The sequence below is a fragment of the Pan paniscus genome, chromosome 7, assembly GCF_029289425.2.
Source record: "Pan paniscus chromosome 7, NHGRI_mPanPan1-v2.0_pri, whole genome shotgun sequence".
Classification (NCBI taxonomy): domain Eukaryota; kingdom Metazoa; phylum Chordata; class Mammalia; order Primates; family Hominidae; genus Pan; species Pan paniscus.
The window spans coordinates 82,625,891-82,645,611 of record NC_073256.2 but is presented as its reverse complement, the minus strand read 5'-3'; the positions used below and the strand labels follow the sequence as shown (position 1 = coordinate 82,645,611).

General features: G+C 40.0%; 1 protein-coding gene across 14 annotated transcripts in view; it reads right to left on the bottom strand.

The window, feature by feature from the left end:
* Positions 1-19,721, bottom strand: part of MCMDC2 (minichromosome maintenance domain containing 2) — a 79,070-nt gene that overhangs the window by 40,382 nt on the left and 18,967 nt on the right. For 8 of the 14 annotated variants that reach the window (XM_008956714.4, XM_055116619.2, XM_055116617.2 and 5 more), the window contains 5 exons: positions 18,332-18,537; positions 13,074-13,240; positions 12,457-12,636; positions 8,061-8,203; positions 4,065-4,174 (listed from right to left, as the gene is read on the bottom strand). In XM_008956714.4, the coding sequence (XP_008954962.1) occupies positions 4,065-4,174; positions 8,061-8,203; positions 12,457-12,636; positions 13,074-13,240; positions 18,332-18,537 (806 nt within the window). Of the gene's footprint in view, positions 1-4,064; positions 4,175-4,378; positions 5,652-8,060; positions 8,204-12,456; positions 12,637-13,073; positions 13,241-18,331; positions 18,538-19,721 lie in introns of those variants that run through there. The other 6 variants (XM_055116618.2, XM_055116626.2, XM_055116624.2 and 3 more) reach the window with 3 other exon arrangements.

The following is a 19,721-nucleotide window of genomic DNA, read 5'->3' as shown; positions in this document are numbered from 1 at the left end:
CTGTTGTCAAGTTACAAAGTCAAGTCCACATTTTTGGGTATCTTTATAGCAGCACCGCACTCTCTGCAGTACCAATTTACTGTATTAATCTATTTTCATACTGCTATAAAGAATTGCCTGAGACTGGGTAATTTATAAAGGAAAGAGGTTTAATTGACTCACAGTTCAGCGTGGCTGGGGAGGCCTCAGGAAACTTACAATCATGGCAGAAGGTAAAGGGGAAGCAAGGCACCTTCTTTCAAGGCAGCGGAAAGGAGAACTGCCAAGCGAAGGGGGAAGAGCCCTTATAAAACCATCAGATTTGTGAGAACTCACTCACTATCATGAGAATAGCATAGGGGAAACTGACCCCATGATTCAATTACCTCCACCTGGTCTCTCCTTTGACATTTGGGGATTATGGGGATTTCAATTCAAGATGAGATTTGGGTGGGGACACAAAGCCTAACTGTGTCAGTCACTAAGTAAATATATTCAGCCATATGGCTGGGCGTGGTAGCTCACACCTGCAATCTCAGCACTTTGGGAGGCCAAGGAAGGTGGATCACTTGAGGTCTTGACAGTTTGAGACCAGCCTGGCTAACATGGCAAAACCCCATCTCTACTAAAAATACAAAAATTAGCTGGGTGTGGTGGTGCATGCTTGTAATTCCAGCTACTCAGGAGGCTGAAGCAGGAGAATCGCTTGAACCCAGGAGATGGAGGTTGCAGTGAGCCAAGATTGTGCCACTGCACTCCAGCCTGGGTAATGGAGTGAGACTGTCTCAAAAACAAAACAAAACAAAAAACTCAACCATATTCTATCACAGGAGTCCTTAATATAATAATACTATAATTCTTCAATTCAAAGACATATATTTTCATCTTATTACCGTACTCCAGTTGTATCTTAACAATTGATGGCATGGCATGGTAAAATTGGCAGAATTTTTTCTTTACAGCACATAAAATAATGTGTCTTAGACTTAATGAAATGTGGTCTTAAACATAGACTAGGAGAAGCATGTAAAGATAAAGCAAATTGATAATCTTCAATAAACCTGACAAAAAACAAGCGATGTGGAAAGGATTCCCTATTTAGCAAATGGTAGTGGGAAAACTGGCTAGCCATACGCAGAAAACAGAAACTGGACCCCTTCCTTACATCTTATACAAAAATTAACTCAAGATGCATTAAAGGCTTAAATGTAAAACCTAAAAGCATAAAAACCCTAGAAGAAAACCTAGGCAATACCATTTAGGACATAGGCATGGGCAAAGACTTCATGACTAAAACACCAAAAGCAATTGCAACAAAAGCCAAAACTGACAAATGGGATCTAATTAAGCTAAACAGCTTCTGCACAGCAAAAGAAACTATCATCAGAGTGAACAGGCAACCTACAGAACCGGAGAAAATTTTTGCAATCTCTCCATCTGACAAAGGTCTAATATCCAGAATCTACAAGGAACTTAAACACATTTACAAGAAAAAAAAAAACCATCAAAAAGTGGACAAAAGATATGAACAGACCCTTCTCAAAAAAAGACATTTATGCAGCCAACAAACATATGAAAAAAAGCTCATCATCACTAGTCATTAGAGAAATGCAAATCAAAACCACAATGAGATATCATCTCACAACAGTTAGAATGGTGATCATTAAAAAGCCAGGAAACAACAGATGCTGGTGAGGCCGTGGAGAAACAGGAACGCTTTTACACTGTCGGTGGGACTGTAAATTAGTTCAAACATTGTGAAAGACAGTGTGGCGATTCCTCAAGGATCTAGAACCAGAAATACCATTTGACCCAGCAATCCCATTACTGGGTATATACCCAAAGGATTTTAAATCATTCTACTATAAAGACACATGCACACGTATGTTTATTGCAGCACTATTTACAATAGCAAAGACTTGGAACCAACCCAAATGCCCATCAATGATAGACTGGATAAAGAAAATGTGGCACATATACACCATGGAATACTATGCAGCCATAAAAAATGAGTGCATGTCCTTTGCAGGGACATGGATGAAGCTGGAAACCATCATTCTCAGCCAACTAACACAGGAACATAAAACCAAACACCACATGTTCTCATTCATAAGTGGGAGTTGAACGATGAGAACACACGGACACAGGGAGGGGAACATCACACACTGAGGCCTGTTGGGGGTTGGCGGGGGCAAGGGGAAGGAGAGCATTAGGACAAATACCATGCGGGGCTTAAAACCTAGATGACAGGTTGATAGGTGCAGCAAACCGCCATGGCACATGTATACTTATGTAACAAACCTGCATGTTCTGCACATGTAACCCAGAACTTAAAGAGAAAAAAAAAATAGGTGGGACACGGTGGCTCACGCCTGTAATCTCAGCACTTTGGGAGGTCAAGGCAGGCAGATCACCTGAGGTCGGGAATTCCAGACCAGCCTGACCAACATGGAGAAACCCCATCTCTATTAAAAATACAAAATTAGCTGGGCGTGGTGGCGCATGCCTGTAATCCTAGCTACTCAAGAGGCTGAGGTTGCTTGAACCTGGGAGGCAGAGGTTGCAGTGAGCCGAGATCATGCCATTGCACTCCAGCCTGGGCAACAAGAGTGAAACTCCGTCTCAAAAAATAATAATAATAATAAATAATAATAATTTAAAAAAGAAATGCTAATTAAAAAAAGATAAAGCAAATTGAAATGAAAAACATATATATATCCTCCCTAACTATTATTTAGTATTGGTTGGGAACCAGCGTTATTCTCTTTTGGTAAATAAAACTAATTCAGGATGATATTTAACCTCTTTTAGGGGCCATAAATCTCTATTTCATAAAAATTAATGCTCTATGTTCCTAGGAAAAAAATGTATAAGGCACACACATATGTACATTTGTATATTATTTAGGGATTTGCAAGCCCCTATACCAAGCATCTATGGATCCTAGATTAAGAATGCTTGACATTTATAGAACAAAGACAATTATAGAACAATTTATAGAACTTTAGACAATAATAGAACAAAGTTCTAATATTTGAATGGATCTCTGCAAACAGGTATTACAATATAAATGTAATTTAAAGCAAATGTAATCACCAGCACATACACACAGGAAAGCTAGTGTTAATACATTCTTTAAGTCCCGGGGCTGGAACCAAGGTTTGGTTTGAAGAATGGTATCGCTAATCAAAATTAATGTCTCATCTAATTCAACCAAGAACTTTGGGAGAATAACTCTCCTTTACCCTTACCTTAAAAACCTCTTTTGCGTGTTTATTAGCAAAAGCATAATAAGTGCCATTCATTTCAAAAAATTAAATGCTATAGACATAGTATTAAAACTAGTAATTCAGCAAAGGTGGTGATACAAGATAATCAGATTTTCTTTTCTTTCTTTTTTTTTTTTTTTTTTTTTTTGAGATGGAGTCTCACTCTGTCACCCAGACTGGAGTGCAGTGGTGCAATCTCAGCTCACTGCAACCTCCACCTCCAAGGTTCAAACGATTCTCTTGCCTCAGCCTCCTAAGTAGCTGGGACTACAGGCACCTGCCACCACACCTAGCTAATTTTTGTACTTTTAGTAGAGACGGGTTTTCACCATATTAGGCAGGCTGGTCTCGATCTCCTGACCTTGTGATCCATCTGTCTCGGCCTCCCAAGGTGCTGGGATTACAGGTGTGAGCCACCACACCCAGCTGATGATCAGATTTTCTTTTGCTATCTTGCCTAACTCCACTGTGGGGGATTGTTTGATACCTAAATGTTGCAAGTTATTTTAAAAGGAAGATAAATTAAAATCATTTTATGTGTTGTAGTAAGTACTTTTTCCCCCAGAATTCTTTAAGCAATGCAAATGTTCAAATATGAAAACAATCATGCATAATAAGGAATTTAATATCAGATGATGATACTACCCAGAAACAGTTAATAAATCCCAAATTAAAACAGGCCTTACCTGGTAGAGATTTGTTATTCTTTAAAATAATATTTTAAAAATATATGTAACATTTTAATTTAACCAACTAAGAATATTTAAGGTTAAATAAAAGTTATTTGTAGTGATCATTAATAATTTAATTCATTACCGTATTTCAATGTGAGGGATGTTTCAAATAGTAAGGCTGCAATCAGCACATCTTCTTTAAGCACTTTGTTCCTTAAGTTCAGTCGTGCATGGGCTTCAGATAGGAAAACGCTAAAAAAGAAAATAGTTGCCAAAGAAAATATGTTGATATTATAAAAATAATATATATTTTGGCAGGAACAAACCGAGATATATATGAACCTTAGCCACACCTAAAGCATATTCTTACTTTAAAAAAATTTTTAGTTTCTTTTCAAAGGATTTTTTTTCCCCACCGACTTAAAGAGACTGTTCCAGAACAAGCCAGTATCCTTTTGGTTTCCATCCTGGCTTTTATTTATCATTCCACACTCCCCTCCCAAAGTTTTGTTCAGATAAATACACAGTTGGGAAAATTAATCTAACTAAATATCTTTTACAGACAAATCCTTGACTTTTTCTTTTAGTCCTTCATTTATCTAAAATCCTCATAGGTTTGCAAGATTTTTGTTTGCAATTTCAGCATTGGAAGAGATCTTGGAATTCAAAGTTCAAACTTTCATCAGAAAACTAAATTTCCTCTACAACATCCTGGGCTATTCATTTTCCAGTCTCTTTTGGACCTCTCCTAGCATTCATGGCTTCATGAGGCAATCCGTTCCTTTATTTTTAATTTTTTAACCAGCTTCCATTACCTGAAAGATCTCCTTCAAGCAAATGTGATGTATCTGAATGACTGCTGAACTTGGGAATCAGAAAACCTAGGCTGAGTCTCTAGAATTTACTAGCTGTATTACTTTGTATAAATCATTTAATGTATGAGATTTTTTGAAACTCAGCTGTAAAAGGCAGATAAGTAAAGGCATTTGAAAGTTTTGCAACTAACTATAACCATAACTAACTATAACCAAGATTCTATCAATCTAAGCTAAAATTAGTTTCACTGCAATTTCTACCCACAGGTCTCTTGTTCTGTCTTCTGAGACCTCTTAATATGATGCTCTTCAGATATGCAAAGATAACTTTTCGATTGCTCCGTGTTTTCTCTCTTCCAAGTTAAATATTTCTAGTTCCTTTACTATGCTATGAAACATAATTTTCAGCTCCTCACCATGATGGCTACTCTCCTCATGACCTAATTTGGTTAATACTCCTTTTCAGTGCAGTACGACAGCAGTTTTGACCGTCACAGTAGAGATAAGGCATAACTAGCATTTTGTTGCTCTTGATATATATTCTATTAATATGACCCCAACTCTCAGTATTATTAATAGCCATATTACATTATTTACTCTTATTAAACATAAAAAGAATGAAATATCAAATCCTTTTCATATCTTTTCATATTAAGCCACATTACCATTTTCTCATCAATTCACACTTATACTAGGGAGTCTGGGCATCTAACAGAGGGCTTTACATTTATCCTATTAACTTTCTTCTTTTAGATTAAGATCACAGTTCAAGCTTGTGAAGTTCTCTCCAATATTGCTCATTTATAAACGTAATTATCATGTCTCTGATATCCTCATCCAAGATCCTTCTAAAAATGTTGGCCGGGACAGAATATGTATAGAGCCTTTAGAAAGTATTGTTCAGCTCCACTTCTCTAGAAAAGCAAAGATGCTTGTGATTAGGTACCTGTCTGTAGAAATGGCAAAAAAATTCAAGGTTTATGACTCTTCTAGCTAGGGGTTTATTTACTCTGCTGTTTCACAAACCACCCTTAGTATTTATTTCTACAATGTGAAAAAGTAGAGTTATCATATTAAAATTAACTACTTTATTTTTGAAATAATAGCTGCATCACAGCTTCACTGTGTTGTGATGTAGCAGTACCATAGTTTAAACAGTCCCCTACTGATAGACCATTTCTTTATTTGATATAGTATTAAAGTGTAATCTCAAAATAATTGTTAAGTAGAACCAGGAGTAAAATAATTCATTAAATAAATAAATATATTGTTAAAACTGCAATATAAAATAAGACAGATGAAGAACTGGCAGAAAATGTCAAGTATAAATCTGTAAGATTTAGACATGTTTAGTTAATTTCCCCAACTGTATATTTATCTTCATAGAGCTGAAAAAATGCTAAAGATAAGCCAAGTAGAAGTCAACTCTTTGATAAATGTTTCAAAATGGAAAACAGAATTACATAATGCTTTCTGTTTCCTGAAGTAATATTTAAAATACTCAGATCAAATTACACTGTTTGCTTTTTTTTTTTTTTTTTTTTTTTGAGACAGAGTTTCACTCTTGTTGCCCAGGTTGGAGTGCAATGGCCCAAGCGCAGCCCACTGCAACCTCCGCCTCCCAGGTACAAGTGATTCTCCTGTCTCAGCCTCCCAAGTAGCTCAGATTACAGGCATGTGCCACCATGCCCGGCTCATTATTTTGTATTTAGTAGAGACAGGGTTTCATCACGTTAGTCAGGCTGGTTGTGAACTCCTGACCTCAGGTGATCCACCCAACTTGGCCTCCCAAAGTACTGGGATTACAGGTGTGCACCACCGTGCTTTAAGAGTTCTATTTTCTCATAATGTTCTTTTCTCTTAGTAAAAATATGTTTTGTATTTGAACTCACATAGTCTCAGTTTACATATGAAAAGATATATATATATATATATATATATATATATATTTTTTTTTTTTTTTTTTTTTTTGAGACAGAATCTTGCTCTGTTGCCAGGCTGGAGTGCAGTGGCACAATCTCGGCCCACTGCAACCTCCGCCTCCAGGGTTCAAGTGATTCTCCTGCCTCAGCCTCATGAGTAGCTGGGACTACAGGCATGTGCCACAATGCCAAGCTAATTTTTTTTGTATTTTTTTGGTAAAGACAGGGTTTCACCATGTTGGCCAGGCTGGGCTCAAACTCCTGACCTCAGGTGATCGCCCCACCTTGGCCTCCCAAAGTGCTGGGATTATAGGCGTGAGCCACTAGGCCAGGCTTTTTTTTTTCCATTGAGAAGGGGGTCTCACTCTGTCACCCAGGCTGGAGTAAAGTGGCATATCTAGGCGCTCTGCAACTTCCACTTGATGGGCTCAAGCAATCCTCCCACCTCAGCTTCCTGAGTAGCTGGGACTACAGGCACCTGCCACCAGGCCCAGCTAGTTTTTTGTATTTTTGGTAGAGACAGGATTTCACCATGTTGCCCAGGCTGCTCTGTTTGTTTGTTTGTTTGTTTGTTTGTTTTAAATACAGATGAGGTCTCACTATGTTGCCCAGGCTGTTCTCGAATTCTTGAGCTCAAGTGATCCTCCCACCTCAGCCTCCCAAAGTGCTAGGATTACAGGTGTGACCCACTGCACCCAGCCCTGAGGCTGGTCTTGAACTGAGCTCAAGCCACCCGCCTGCCTCAGCCTCCTAAAGTGCTGGGATTACAGGCATGAGCCACCGCGCCTGACCAACACCCATATTTTTTTTCTTTTTTGAGACAGAGTCTCGCTGTGTCGCCCAGGCTGGAGTGCAGTGGCATGATCTCAGCTCACTGCAACCTCTGCCTCCCGGGTTCAAGCAATTCTCCTGCCTCAGCCTCCCAAGTAGCTGGGACTACATGAGCGCACCACCACGCCCAGCTAATTTTCTGTATTTTATTAGAGACAGGGTTTTACTGTGTTGTCCAGGCTGGTCTTGAACTCCTGACCTCAGGCAATCTGCCCTCTCGGACTCCCAAAGTGCTGGGATTACAGGTGTGAGCCACCGTGCCCGCCCAACAGCCACATTTTTAAAAACAAGGATTTGCATTTGAAATCAGTGCACTTTTCCCAGACATATCTCATACGTGGCATCCAATAAAAATCAGTTTAGTAAAAAAATTATTAGAGATTAAAATGATGTAACATGATATAACAAAAGGAATTGTGAAGCCTTTAGTCCTTTTGGAACAAGGCCATTTACAAACCAACCAACTAGCAATCAAGCAGAGAAACAAGTGAAATAGGTAAATTAGCAATTTAATTAAACACATCATTTGAAACTCAATGCTGATTTTAAAATCTTGAATTGAATACCTACAGATATTTTAATGCAGATGCTGACAGCTTTGATCCGCATACAGAGCCTGTTCTGATTCTGCGACTTGCTAGATAATAGCCATGGGTCATTCTTTCTGCTTCCAAGCTGAATTCTACATTCAAATTCTTTGCAAAAGCCAATAGCTAAAAAGTGTGAAAAATCCAAGATAATCAAGCTTTATTATGGAATCAATATAACAGAAATCAAAAGTATACTGGCACTTTATTTTTACAAGTTTGCATATTTTATTACATAAAAAAGAGTAAATGTCTGGGGCCATCCTGAAGTCACTGAACACTTTAAATCACAGTGTTATACTTGTAAACGATATTAAAGTTTACCCAGAATAATCTCCTCCCTCTCAGTGCAGAAATGTTCTGTGCAATATATTTGAATGACTTTACAACGTCTTTGCTCCCAGTGAAAGGCTCACCTCCCTCAGAAGCTAACTTTCCTTTGAATAGCTTTAATTCTCTGACAGTTTTTTCCTCGTAAGTTTCTCTCATTGGCCTAGAGCTACTTGCCCTCCTTACTTCCCTTCCTTCCTTTTAAAGAACACAACGTTTGGTATGAGGGGAAACATTGTGTTAACTGCTTTGAAGGTGGGCTTTGGTGATTGAGTAAGATTTGGGTAGAGAATAATTCTGCAACACATGATTATCACTGTTTTTTTCTGAGTTTTGTGCTTTTTTTTTTCTTTCAGAGTCAGTGATTCCTAGTTCCCAAAGTTCTTCTCTGTGACGTAATTTCCAAATTTTTTACTATCCTAGTTATTTTCTAGTTTTTTCAATTCAGATAACTGCAGGAAAAATTAACTATAATAAGGTTACTGTTTTTTTCTGACACTACCTACACCTGGAGAAAGGTTGCTATTAACTATAAAATTTATATGTTTTTTTTTTATTTATTTTGAGACAGAGTTTCGCTCTTGTTGCCCAAACTGGAGTGCAATAGCGCAAACTCGGCTCACTGCAACCTCAGCCTCTGGGATTCAAGCGATTCTCCTGTCTCAGCCTCCCGAGTAGCTGGGATTATAGGCGCGTACCACCACCCCTAGCTAATTTTTTGTATTTTTGGTAGAGATGGGGTTTCACTATGTTGGCCAGGCTGGTCTCAAACTCCTGACCTCAGGTGATCCGCCCACCTCGGCCTCCCAAAGTGCTGGGATTACAGGCATGAGCCACCGCGCCTAGCCTATTTTATTTATTTATTTTTGAGACGGAGGCTTGCTCTATCGCCCAGGCTGGAGTGCCGTGGCACGATCTCGGCTCACTGCAAACTCTGCCTCCTGGTTCAAGTGATTCTCCTGCCTCAGCCTCCTGAGTAGCTGGGACTACAGGTGTGCGCCACCATGCCCAGCTAATTTTTTCTTTTGTTTTTTTTGTATTTTTAGTAGAGACAGTTTCACCATATTGGCCAGGCTGGTCTTGAACTCTTGACCTCAGGTGATCTGCCCGCCTCAGCCTCCCAGAGTGCTGGGATTACAGGCGTGAGCCACCAGGCCCGGCCTAAAATTTATATTTTAAATTTAACTTTTAAAAAAGCATAGAGACAGCTGGGCACGGTGGCTCACACCTGTAATCCCAGCACTTTGGGAGGCCGAGGTGGGTAGATCACGAGGTCAAGAGATTGAGACCATCCTGGCCAACATGGTGAAACCCTGTCTCTACTAAAAATACAAAAAAATTAGCCAGGTGTGGTGGCGGGCACCTGTAGTCCCAGCTACTCAGGAGGCTGAGGCAGGAGAATCACTTGAACCCAGCAGGCGGAGGTTGCAATGAGCCAAGATGGCGCCTCTGCACTCCAACCTGGTAACAGAGCGAGAGAAGAAAAAAGAAAAGAAAAGCAAAGAGACATGTCCTAGATTGGACATGTCCTGGATTGGATGTATATCCTGGCTTCTTTGTTTTCTTTATTCTCCACAACTCTCTCCAGGCTTTCATAACTGGATATACTATTAATAGTATCAATAACCCTCTCTAAGTTCTCTCTAAGATGGCATGATGATGAGCCACCAATATCCTCCTTCAGGAAAGGACTTGTTGCCCCAGCTACTGAGAGTGCTGTCAGCCCCTTCAGGGATTGCCTCAGGACAGTCCACATCACATGAGTGATTGAGGCAGAAGTGGGGGAGGACATTATAAAGTCCGTAGGTATTGACAGAAAAGCCCTCTCAAATACACATTGGCACACTAAACTCCATCTCAGTCTGTGTTCTGGAGAGCTCAGGCTGCAACAAATTCCATCCACTTTGATTTGTGTAATAGACAGATTTATCTTCCAGAGAAACCATTTTTACTATTTCACTTTTTACTATTTTACAGTTCACTCTACAACTGTTCTCTATAGTCTGACAAACCAACTATAAAATCTTTTGCCTGTGCAAGACTTATTGTAAATATGCCAAAATCCTATGACTCCAAAGTACAATTTTTGCTCCAGTCAAGCTGGTCTTATCGTTTTCCATGTATACTAATTTCTACTTTTAAGTCTTTACTCCTACTGTTAATTCTACTTGGAACACCTATCTTTTGTGCATCTAAATTTTACCCTTTCTTACAGCCCAACTAATGTCCAGCCTCCTCCATGAAGTTTTCCCAGCTCCTGCATTCTACATGGATATCTTCCGTTCTGAATTCCTAAAATACCTGAGTCAGCACCACTTAGCTTAGCACTTAAATTGTTCCTTAACTATTTTATGTATCTTTTTTTTTTTTTTTTTTTTTTTTGAGACGGAGTTTTGCTCTTGTCGCCCAGGCTGGAGTGCAGTGGCACAATCTCGGCTCACCTCAACCTCTGCCTTCCGGGTTCAAGCGATTCTCCTGCCTCATCCTCCTGAGTAGCTGGGATTACAGGCATGCGCCACCATGCCTGGCTCATTTTGTATTTTTAGTAGAGACGGGGTTACTCCATGTTGGTCAGGCTGGTCTCCAACTCCCTACCTCAGGTTTCTGCCCTCCTCGGCCTCCCAAAGTGCTGGGATTACAGGCGTGAGCCACCTTGCCTGGCCTGTATCTTGTTTTTAATCTCAATTAAATGATAAACTAAAGAGAAAGTTTATATATCTGTGAGAATATAAAAGAATGGAAATAGGCTCATATTTGTGAAGTATTCAGTAAATACCTGAATAATTAATAAACCTAGATTGTTTTGGCTTCTCAGGTAAAAAAATGGGCAACATTTGTCAGGGCCATTAGCCTGTCCATATTTAGTACCCTAACTCCTACAGACTACTTTTTTCCTATATAATAAAACCAAAACCAAAATCTTATTATATTATAAATGTTATTCTTTTTTCTATTCTAATCTATGTGAATAAACAATATTCATAATTCATTTTTAAGACGATTTCACCTTTCAACCTTTTACTCATGCAGTATGCTCACAAGGAAGATAGATATGAAAAAAAATTTTAATGACTCAGACCTCCACTTTCTGATATTCCCTGCCTTTTATCTATCATACCCAGAGAGGTGAACTCTACTTGGACAGATTTTTGAGTAGTTAAAAAGGTTTCAGTTGTAAATATGTGAGCACCTTTAATAGCTATGAGAATTATTACTAAATTTACATCACTTACTCTCAGGTTCTCTGAACATGTCACATATGTTTTGATAATGTCAGGGTAATTAATTAAAATGGGTTAGTGAATCATGCTATATATCCCCTAAAGTCAGGACTCGAAGGTATTCATCTAAGGACAATCCCTTTGAATAGACAGTAAAATGTAAATAACTGTATATAGCCTATTATAATTTTCTATAGAAAAATTCTATGTTGGTTTTCTTTCGTTGAGATTCTTTCAGCTGTGCTGATTTGGACAATGGTACAAAAATAAACTGAAAATTTTAATATTCATTACCTAACACAGTTGTTTCTTTAATTATAGCCCTAAATAATTCTAAATAATTTCTTTCTTTTTTCTTTTTCTTTTTTTTTTTTTTTTTTTGAGACAGGGTCTTACTCTATCACCCAGGCAGGAGTGCAGTGGTGCGATCTCGGCTCACTGCAACCTCCAACTCCTGGGTTCAACTGATTCTCCTGCCTCAGCCTCCCGAGTAGCTGGGATTACAGGTGCCACCACCACGCCCAGCTAATTTTTGTATTTTTTGGTAGAGACGGGGTTTCACTGTGTTGGCCAGGCTGGTCTCGAACTCCTGGCCTCAAGTGAGCCACCCGCCTGGGCCTCTCAAAGTGCTGGGATTATAGGCATGAGCCACCACACCAGCCTAACCCTAAATAACTTCTATGCAATGTCCTTAAAATGTTTAAAAGCTGGAACCAAGATGGAATAAAAGAATCCTAAATAAAGAAAATCCAGCACTCAAAAGGACTTCTATATAATTTGAGAAACATTAGCACAGGCATTCTGGGTAACCGTTTTATCCACCTTTACCTTTTCAAAATCTTCAGTTGTGAACTGTCTAGAAGCTGCATAAAACAGCCCTTCAGGATTAATGGCTTTGTTCAAAGTGTGTTGCACAGTAGGAAGAAATGGGTGGCAGGGAGATGACTCATTGCAGTTAATCAATAAACCAAATGCCTCCACAAGGTTAGCTGGAATCAAACTGCAATCCTACATCAAACCAAAAGGTAATAGGCAAACATTAAACTTTATAATTTTCACAATTTGGAAATAATTAATTACAAAGTAATTATTATATGTTATTATTAAAGTTATTTATCATATTAATTATAATTTAAGGTAATTTTTTAATAATCTGGGAACTTTTTGGTGATTGATTTTTTTAAAGCCTCTTTAGTAAGTATTTTCTTATACATTATTCATTAAAGACTCTCTAGTTACCTATTCAAATAGTAATTTCCAGTGAGCAGATATCTGATCTACATGGTTAAAAAACATTACAATTTTTAAACAACTGGGTCATCATGTAGTTCTGGTACTCAACAAAGTATACAAACAGGTTAATAACAAAAATATTAAGATGTATTAAAATTTATGACTTAATTCCTTGAACAACATTCTAACAATAAAATATACATATACCTTACCATCTGACCAATTAGAGTGTTGATTTTCTGTGCATTTCTCCTTGAAGATGAATCCATATCAACAAAAGACCAAAAACTGCACTGAACTGGAAAAGTCATCTGTTGATCAATATCCTCCCCAAACTTCTTTCCTGGGATGTACACTGTGATGCTTCTGCTCTCCAGAACTAAGTCAGAAGACATTATCCATTTGTTATTTAAGTTCATTTTGGTCTAAATGTCTACAAATTGCTAACATATTATTATATATAATTATACTGTGTAGACTTTGGATAGTGAAAGAAAGTAAATTTGACTGTTTTGCAAGACAATGCTCTAAGTTCTGCCATAAAAAATATGTATTTGAAGCCTTATGTGTCCCATGACTTGATGAGAACCAGGAGTCCAAAGCATGTAGCTGGAATTGTGGCTGGGCACCCGAGTGGACTAGGCAGGGGGCTAAGAGATTGGTCATATAATACAGACTTACAAGAGAGGCTAAAATTAAATCCTGTTCTTTTATGTGGGGAAAATGATAGAAAGCAGGCCATCCATGTGGGAGTGAGAGAGGAAAAGACAGAGATAATATGAACTACAATGACTGGGGGGAAATATATCTCAAATTCAACATGTTCAAAGCCAAATTCATTGTCCCCTCACCTCCCACTTAAAACCTAAACAAAAAATATGGAGCACTTTGGGAGGCTGACACGGGGGGATTGCTTGAGCCCAGGAGTTTGAGACCAGCCTGGGCAACGTGGCAAGACCCTGTTACTACAAAAAATTAGCCAAGCATTGTGGGATGTTACCGTGGTCCCAGCTACTTGGGAGGCTGAGGTGAGAGAATTGCTTGAGCCCAGGAGTTGGAGGGTGCAGTGAGGTATGATGACACCATTGCACTCCACCCTGGGCAACAGAGTAAGACCCTGTTTCAAAAAAAAAAAAAAAGAAAAAAAAAGAAAGAAGAAGAAGGAAGGAGGAAGAAGGAGAAGAAGAAGAAAGAGGCCAGGGCCATCGCCGAGGACCATGTATCATTTGATTCCATTTATAGTCAGCCATCTATATCCAAAGGGTCTGTCTGCATCTGTAGATTCAACCAACCACTGATGAAAAATATTCAATAAATAAATAAAACAATAACAACAATAAAAAACAACACATTATAACAATTTGCAAAGCATTTACATTGTATTGACTATTATAAGTAATCCAAGGATGATTTAAAGTATATGGGAGGATGTGCATAGATTATATGCAAATACTCTGCCATTTTATATAAGGGACTTGAGCATCTGTGGATTTTGGTATCTGCAGAGGCCCTGGAACCAACCCCTGGAGAATACTGAGGGAAGACTGCCTATGCAATGTTCAGAATAGGCAAATACACAGAAACAGAAAGCAAACAGTGTTTGCCAGGGACTGTGAGGGAGTAGGTGACGGGAGACAGGGACTGGGGGTTGACTGCTAATGGGTATGGGGCTTCCTTTTGGGGTGATGAAAATATTCTGAAGTTAGTGGTAATAGTAGCACAACTCTGTGAATATTCTAAAAAGCACTTAACTGTACACTTTCAGTGGGGAATTGTATGATGTGTGAAATCTCAATAAAACTGTTACAAAAAATATAATAGTAGTATTGCCATTCTAAATAAAGAAAAATTAAAATTTTATATTGACATAAATTTTACCTTTTATCTTTATATTGTACAATACTTTTATCTTTATATTGTATAATGCAAATATATGGGCATTTACCTCATAAGTGGAACCAATAGTATTTTGCATATGCATATGTATTTTGTTTTTACCAGAACAGTGGAAATGCTGCACAAAACAATTTTTATTTTACTTCTTGATATGCATACATTTCACCAACACTCTCTACCTTCAGCTTACTGATAAGTGAGGAAGGACTGAGAAGACAAGGAACTATGGATTTGCCCTATCTTTCCCTTTCCTCCTGTGTCATTTTCAGTGTAAGTGGTTGGCAAATACAGGGAAGCAACCAAGTAAGAAAGAGTATGATATGGCTACTTGGTCATTTGTGTTTCTTGAAAGGCCTTTGCCTTCTTTCTGTATTAGAAGTACATCTAGTTCAAATGAAAAGCATGGCCACTTGGGGTTATTAGCACTCCCTCTTACTCAGTTGAAAATGTGTTGATGTGGAAATATAAGCACTGGCTTATAGTGCACCCATGACACATGGGAGTCCAGCAACAATCAGAGAAAGTACAAATTAAGTGTGTTATGAATGCTGCATAGTGATCACAAATGCTGTATGAAATAGGGCAGGAAGGCACAGTAAAAACAGGCATCCATGTGTCTCCTCTACTCACAGTCAAGTGCCATTATCTCGTTGGACTTCCTTACAATACAAAGATAAAATTATTAAAAATTTGAATATGATGACAGCAGAGTTTTAAACCAAATGCCAAGTTCTTGTGGGGAGAGGACATACTAGCAGGGCCAACTTCATGAGTGTGGAACAAGTGCAGTTGTACTGAGGCCCTCCTCTGTAGCAGCCAGATGTTCCACCATCCTTTGATGAAAAAAACTCCTTTTCCCACTGACTAGCTTTGGTGCTGTAGTCAAAAATCAATTGACTATAAATTGTGGGTCTAGTTCTACACTCTCTGATATGGGTTGGCTCTGTCCCCACCCAAATCTCATCATGAACTCCCACGTGTTGTGGGAGGGGCCTAGTGGGAGGTAACTGAATCATGGGGGCAGGTCTTTCCTGCACTGTTCTCATGATAATGAATAAGTCTCACAAGATCTAATAGTTTTAAAACGGGGAGTTTCCCTGCACGAGCCCTCTTCTCTTGTCTGCCACCACGTGAGATGTGCCTTTCACACTCTACCGTGATTGTAAGGCCTCCTCAGCCATGTGGAACTGTAAGTCTAATAAACCTCTTTCTTTTGTAAATTGTCCAATCTCAGGTATGTCTTTATCAGCAACATGAAAACAGACTAATACACCTTCATTTTGTTTTTATTGCTTTTTTTTGTAGAGATGGGGTCTCAGTGTGTTGCCCAGGATGGTCTAGAACTCCTGGCCTCCAGCAATCCTCTTGCCTCAGCCTCCCAAAGTGCTGGGATTCCAGGTGTGAGCCACTGGGCCCAGCTAATTTCTGCATTCTCTTATAAAGTGAAGCAATATGCTATGTGCCCTGAGCACACTTGTACATTCATGCTGGTATGCTAAGAAGGCAAGGTTCTGACTACTCTTTGCCCAGTCCATGGCTGTCCATATCCTTGCTAGTTATAAATCTTGCCCAACCAGTATTACTCTAATACAGAACCAGACAATGACATTATAAGGAAAAAACCCTACAGACCAATATCTCTCATGAACATAGATTTAAAAAATCCTCAACAAAAATAATAGCATATCAAATCCAACAATGTAGAAAAAGAATTATACACCATGACCAAGTAAGCTTTATCCCAGGTATGCAAGGCTGGTTCAATATTCAAAAATCAATTAATGTAATCCATCATATCAACAGGCTAAATGAGAAAAATCATATGACTGATGATGGCAGGAGGCAGACAGGTTCCTGGGCAGATAGGGGCAGGTCCCTGGTGGAACCCAACCTTCAGGCAGGAGACAGCCTGAAGCCTGAAAACCAGGCTGCCAGTTCTGGGTGGAGTCCACCACCTGGAGTGAGAACTTCCTTGATGCCTTTCAGCCAATCAGATGGTGCTTTTTCTGGGCCCACCCATGGACCAATCAGCATGTACTTCCTCCATTCTTAGCCCATAAAAACCCCAGACTCAGCCGGACTCAAACACAGGTTGGGACTACCCGCCTGGGGGTACGAGCTACCCACTTCAGGTCTCCTGTCCACTGAAAGCTGTTCTCCCATGCAATAAAACTCTTCTCCACCTTGCTCACCCTCCAGTTGTCCACATAAGCTAATTCTTCCTGGACGTGGAACAAGAACTTGGGACCTGTTGAATGGCAGGTGTGAAAAGGGCTATGACATTCTCCTGGCAGGCTTGCTGAGCTGCAAGTGGGAGCGAAAAGGGCTGTAACACTTTCCTAGCCAGCTCACTGAGCTGTGAGTGGTGACACACTCTTGTTTGCTGGACTGCAGGAGTGAAGAGCAATGACCCTTCTGGAGGCCCAGACCTCAGGATTTCCTGAGTCAGAGCTGTAACACTATAATCCTCCTGCCTTCTGCCAGCCTTGGGTGGCTGCCCCACAACAGAAAGTGGCGATGGGCTGGGCCAGCCCAGGAGCCACAGGCTGGAGTGAGGCAGTGGACTGAAAGAGCTGTTAACGTGTGCCCTACCATCTGCTGAGCTGTGGGCAGCAGGAATGAGAGAGCTGTAGCATGCTTCCCTGCAGTCCCTTGGGGCTCCACCGTTGCTGGTGTCTCCAAGTTTTCAGGTGCCATCCCGTTCCCCTCATCCAGACACCAGGGCCCTCGGTAGAAGCCACTTGCAGTATGCCTGTTCCAGCTACAGCCTTGCATGAAGCCAGCACCTGTGCCAGCCCCTGGAGCTGCCTGCCCTGCCACAGCGGCTGGTGTGCCTGGCTATGTGCAGTGGCCGGACCCTGTGCTTGCTCACTCACACACCCCTTGCTGCTCCGCTCCTGGCTTATCCTCAGCAGGCATGGGATCTGGACTGGTAGTGTGAGCCAAGTGCAGCCTGCCAGGCTGAGTGAGCAGAACAAGCCCAGCAGGCAGGAGTGAAACTCAAGCAGAGGTGCTGCTGGACATAGAGGTTTCTGGCTTGAGAAGCAACACCCGAAGGATCCTGTGGCATGATCATATTAACAGAGGCAGACAAAGCATTTGACAAAATCCAATATCCATTTATGATTAAAAAAACCTCTCGGAAAATTAGGAATAGAGAAGAACTTCCACGGATAAAGAATGTCTACAAAAAATGTACAGCTAACATCATACTTAATGGTGAGAAACTTGAAGCTTTCCCACTCAGATCAGGAACAAGGTGAGGATGTCCTCTCTCAACACTACTTTTCAACTTTATACTGGAAGTGGTAGCTAATGCTATCACTAGACAAGAAGAAGAAATAAATCTGGTCCATTACAAGCTCATGTGTTAGCACACTGAGAGCAAAGGCTAAAACTGGGCATTTGCACATTAAATTTCTGTTTAGCTTATAAAACCAAAATGAGAAATGCCATCTAACATAATTTCTCAAACCCTCAAACAACTGCAATACTATCTTAACTGTTAAGTATCTCAACATGGATGAGAGTATAGGTTAAACAGGTGAAAATTAATTTAAAAAATATTGTTTACCTGTTTGAAGCTGTTCAAGTTTATCTTTTTTGTGTGAAGCCAAGTCTCCTATAAAGCAGATACCACCTTTAGCTAGCAAAGCACTGCCAGCCTGAATGCTAACTGCTCCAGTTCCATACTTATTCCTGGATAGAGTGGGAAAAATTTCAGTAGAGACTAGATGACGTATACCACGGGGGACAAGGTTTATGCTAAAATTCAGAAGCCTAGGGGAAAAAAAATAAACTTTTCATTACTATTATTTAATTTTCAAAAGTCACAATGTATTAAATTTAATTTTATTCTGTGTTTACTGAGCACCTGTGATACACCAGCTATTGTGCTAGGGATAAAAATATATATGACTAACATGGTAAAATCCCGTCTCTACTGAAAATACGAAAATTAGCCAGACGTGCTAGTGCATGCCTGTAGTCCCAGCTACTCAGGAGGCTGAGACACAAGAATCATTTGAACCTGGAAGGCAGAGGTTGCAATGAGCCAAGATCGTGCACTCCAGCCCGGGCGACAGAGTGAGATTCTGTCTCAAAAAACAAAACAAAAAAATATATACGAGACTTGGACCTTAACTTGGAAAGCTCACAGTCTAAAAAGAGAGACATAAAAAACTAAAACACAATGTGATAAGTACTAAAAAATGTCTTCATCCTGGTGACAGAGCAAGACTCCGTGTAAAAAAAAAAGTCTTTAGAACATCCATGGTGGCCAGGCATAATGGCTTACAACTGTAATCCCAACACTTTGGGAGGCCGAGGCAGGCAGATCACTTGAAGTCAAGAGTTCAAGACCAGCCTGGCCAACATGGCAAAATCCTATCTCTACTAAAAACACAAAAATTAGGTGGGCCTGTAATTACACGCCTGTAATCCCAGCTACTGGGAGGCTGAGGCAGGAGAACTGCCTCAACCCGGGAGGTGGACATTCCAGTGAGCCGAGATCACTTCACTGCACTCTGGCCTGGGTGACGGAGCAAGACTCTGTCTCAAAAACAACAACAACAAAAGAACATCCATGGGAGTATTATTTCTTCCTGGAAGGGAGTCAGAGAAAGTTACAGAGAGATGACATTTGAATTAGGCCTTCTTCTTTTTATGGATTGCTTTCTTTTGCCTATTCAGAATTTTTGCATTAGGCTTGCTAGTGTCCCATCAAAACTATCACTCTGCTGTTTCTGTCATGGCAATTATGGGGTTTTTTGTTTGTCTTTGTTTTCTTTTGTTCTGTTTTGAGTCTCTCTCAGTCGCCAAGGCTCTAGTGCAGTGGCGTGATCTCAGCTCACCGCAACCTCCGCCTGTCACTAGGCTGGAGTGCAATGGAGCAATCTCAGCTTCCAACCTCCACCTCCCAGGCTCAAACGATTCTCCTTCCTCAGCCTCCCAAGTAGCTGGGA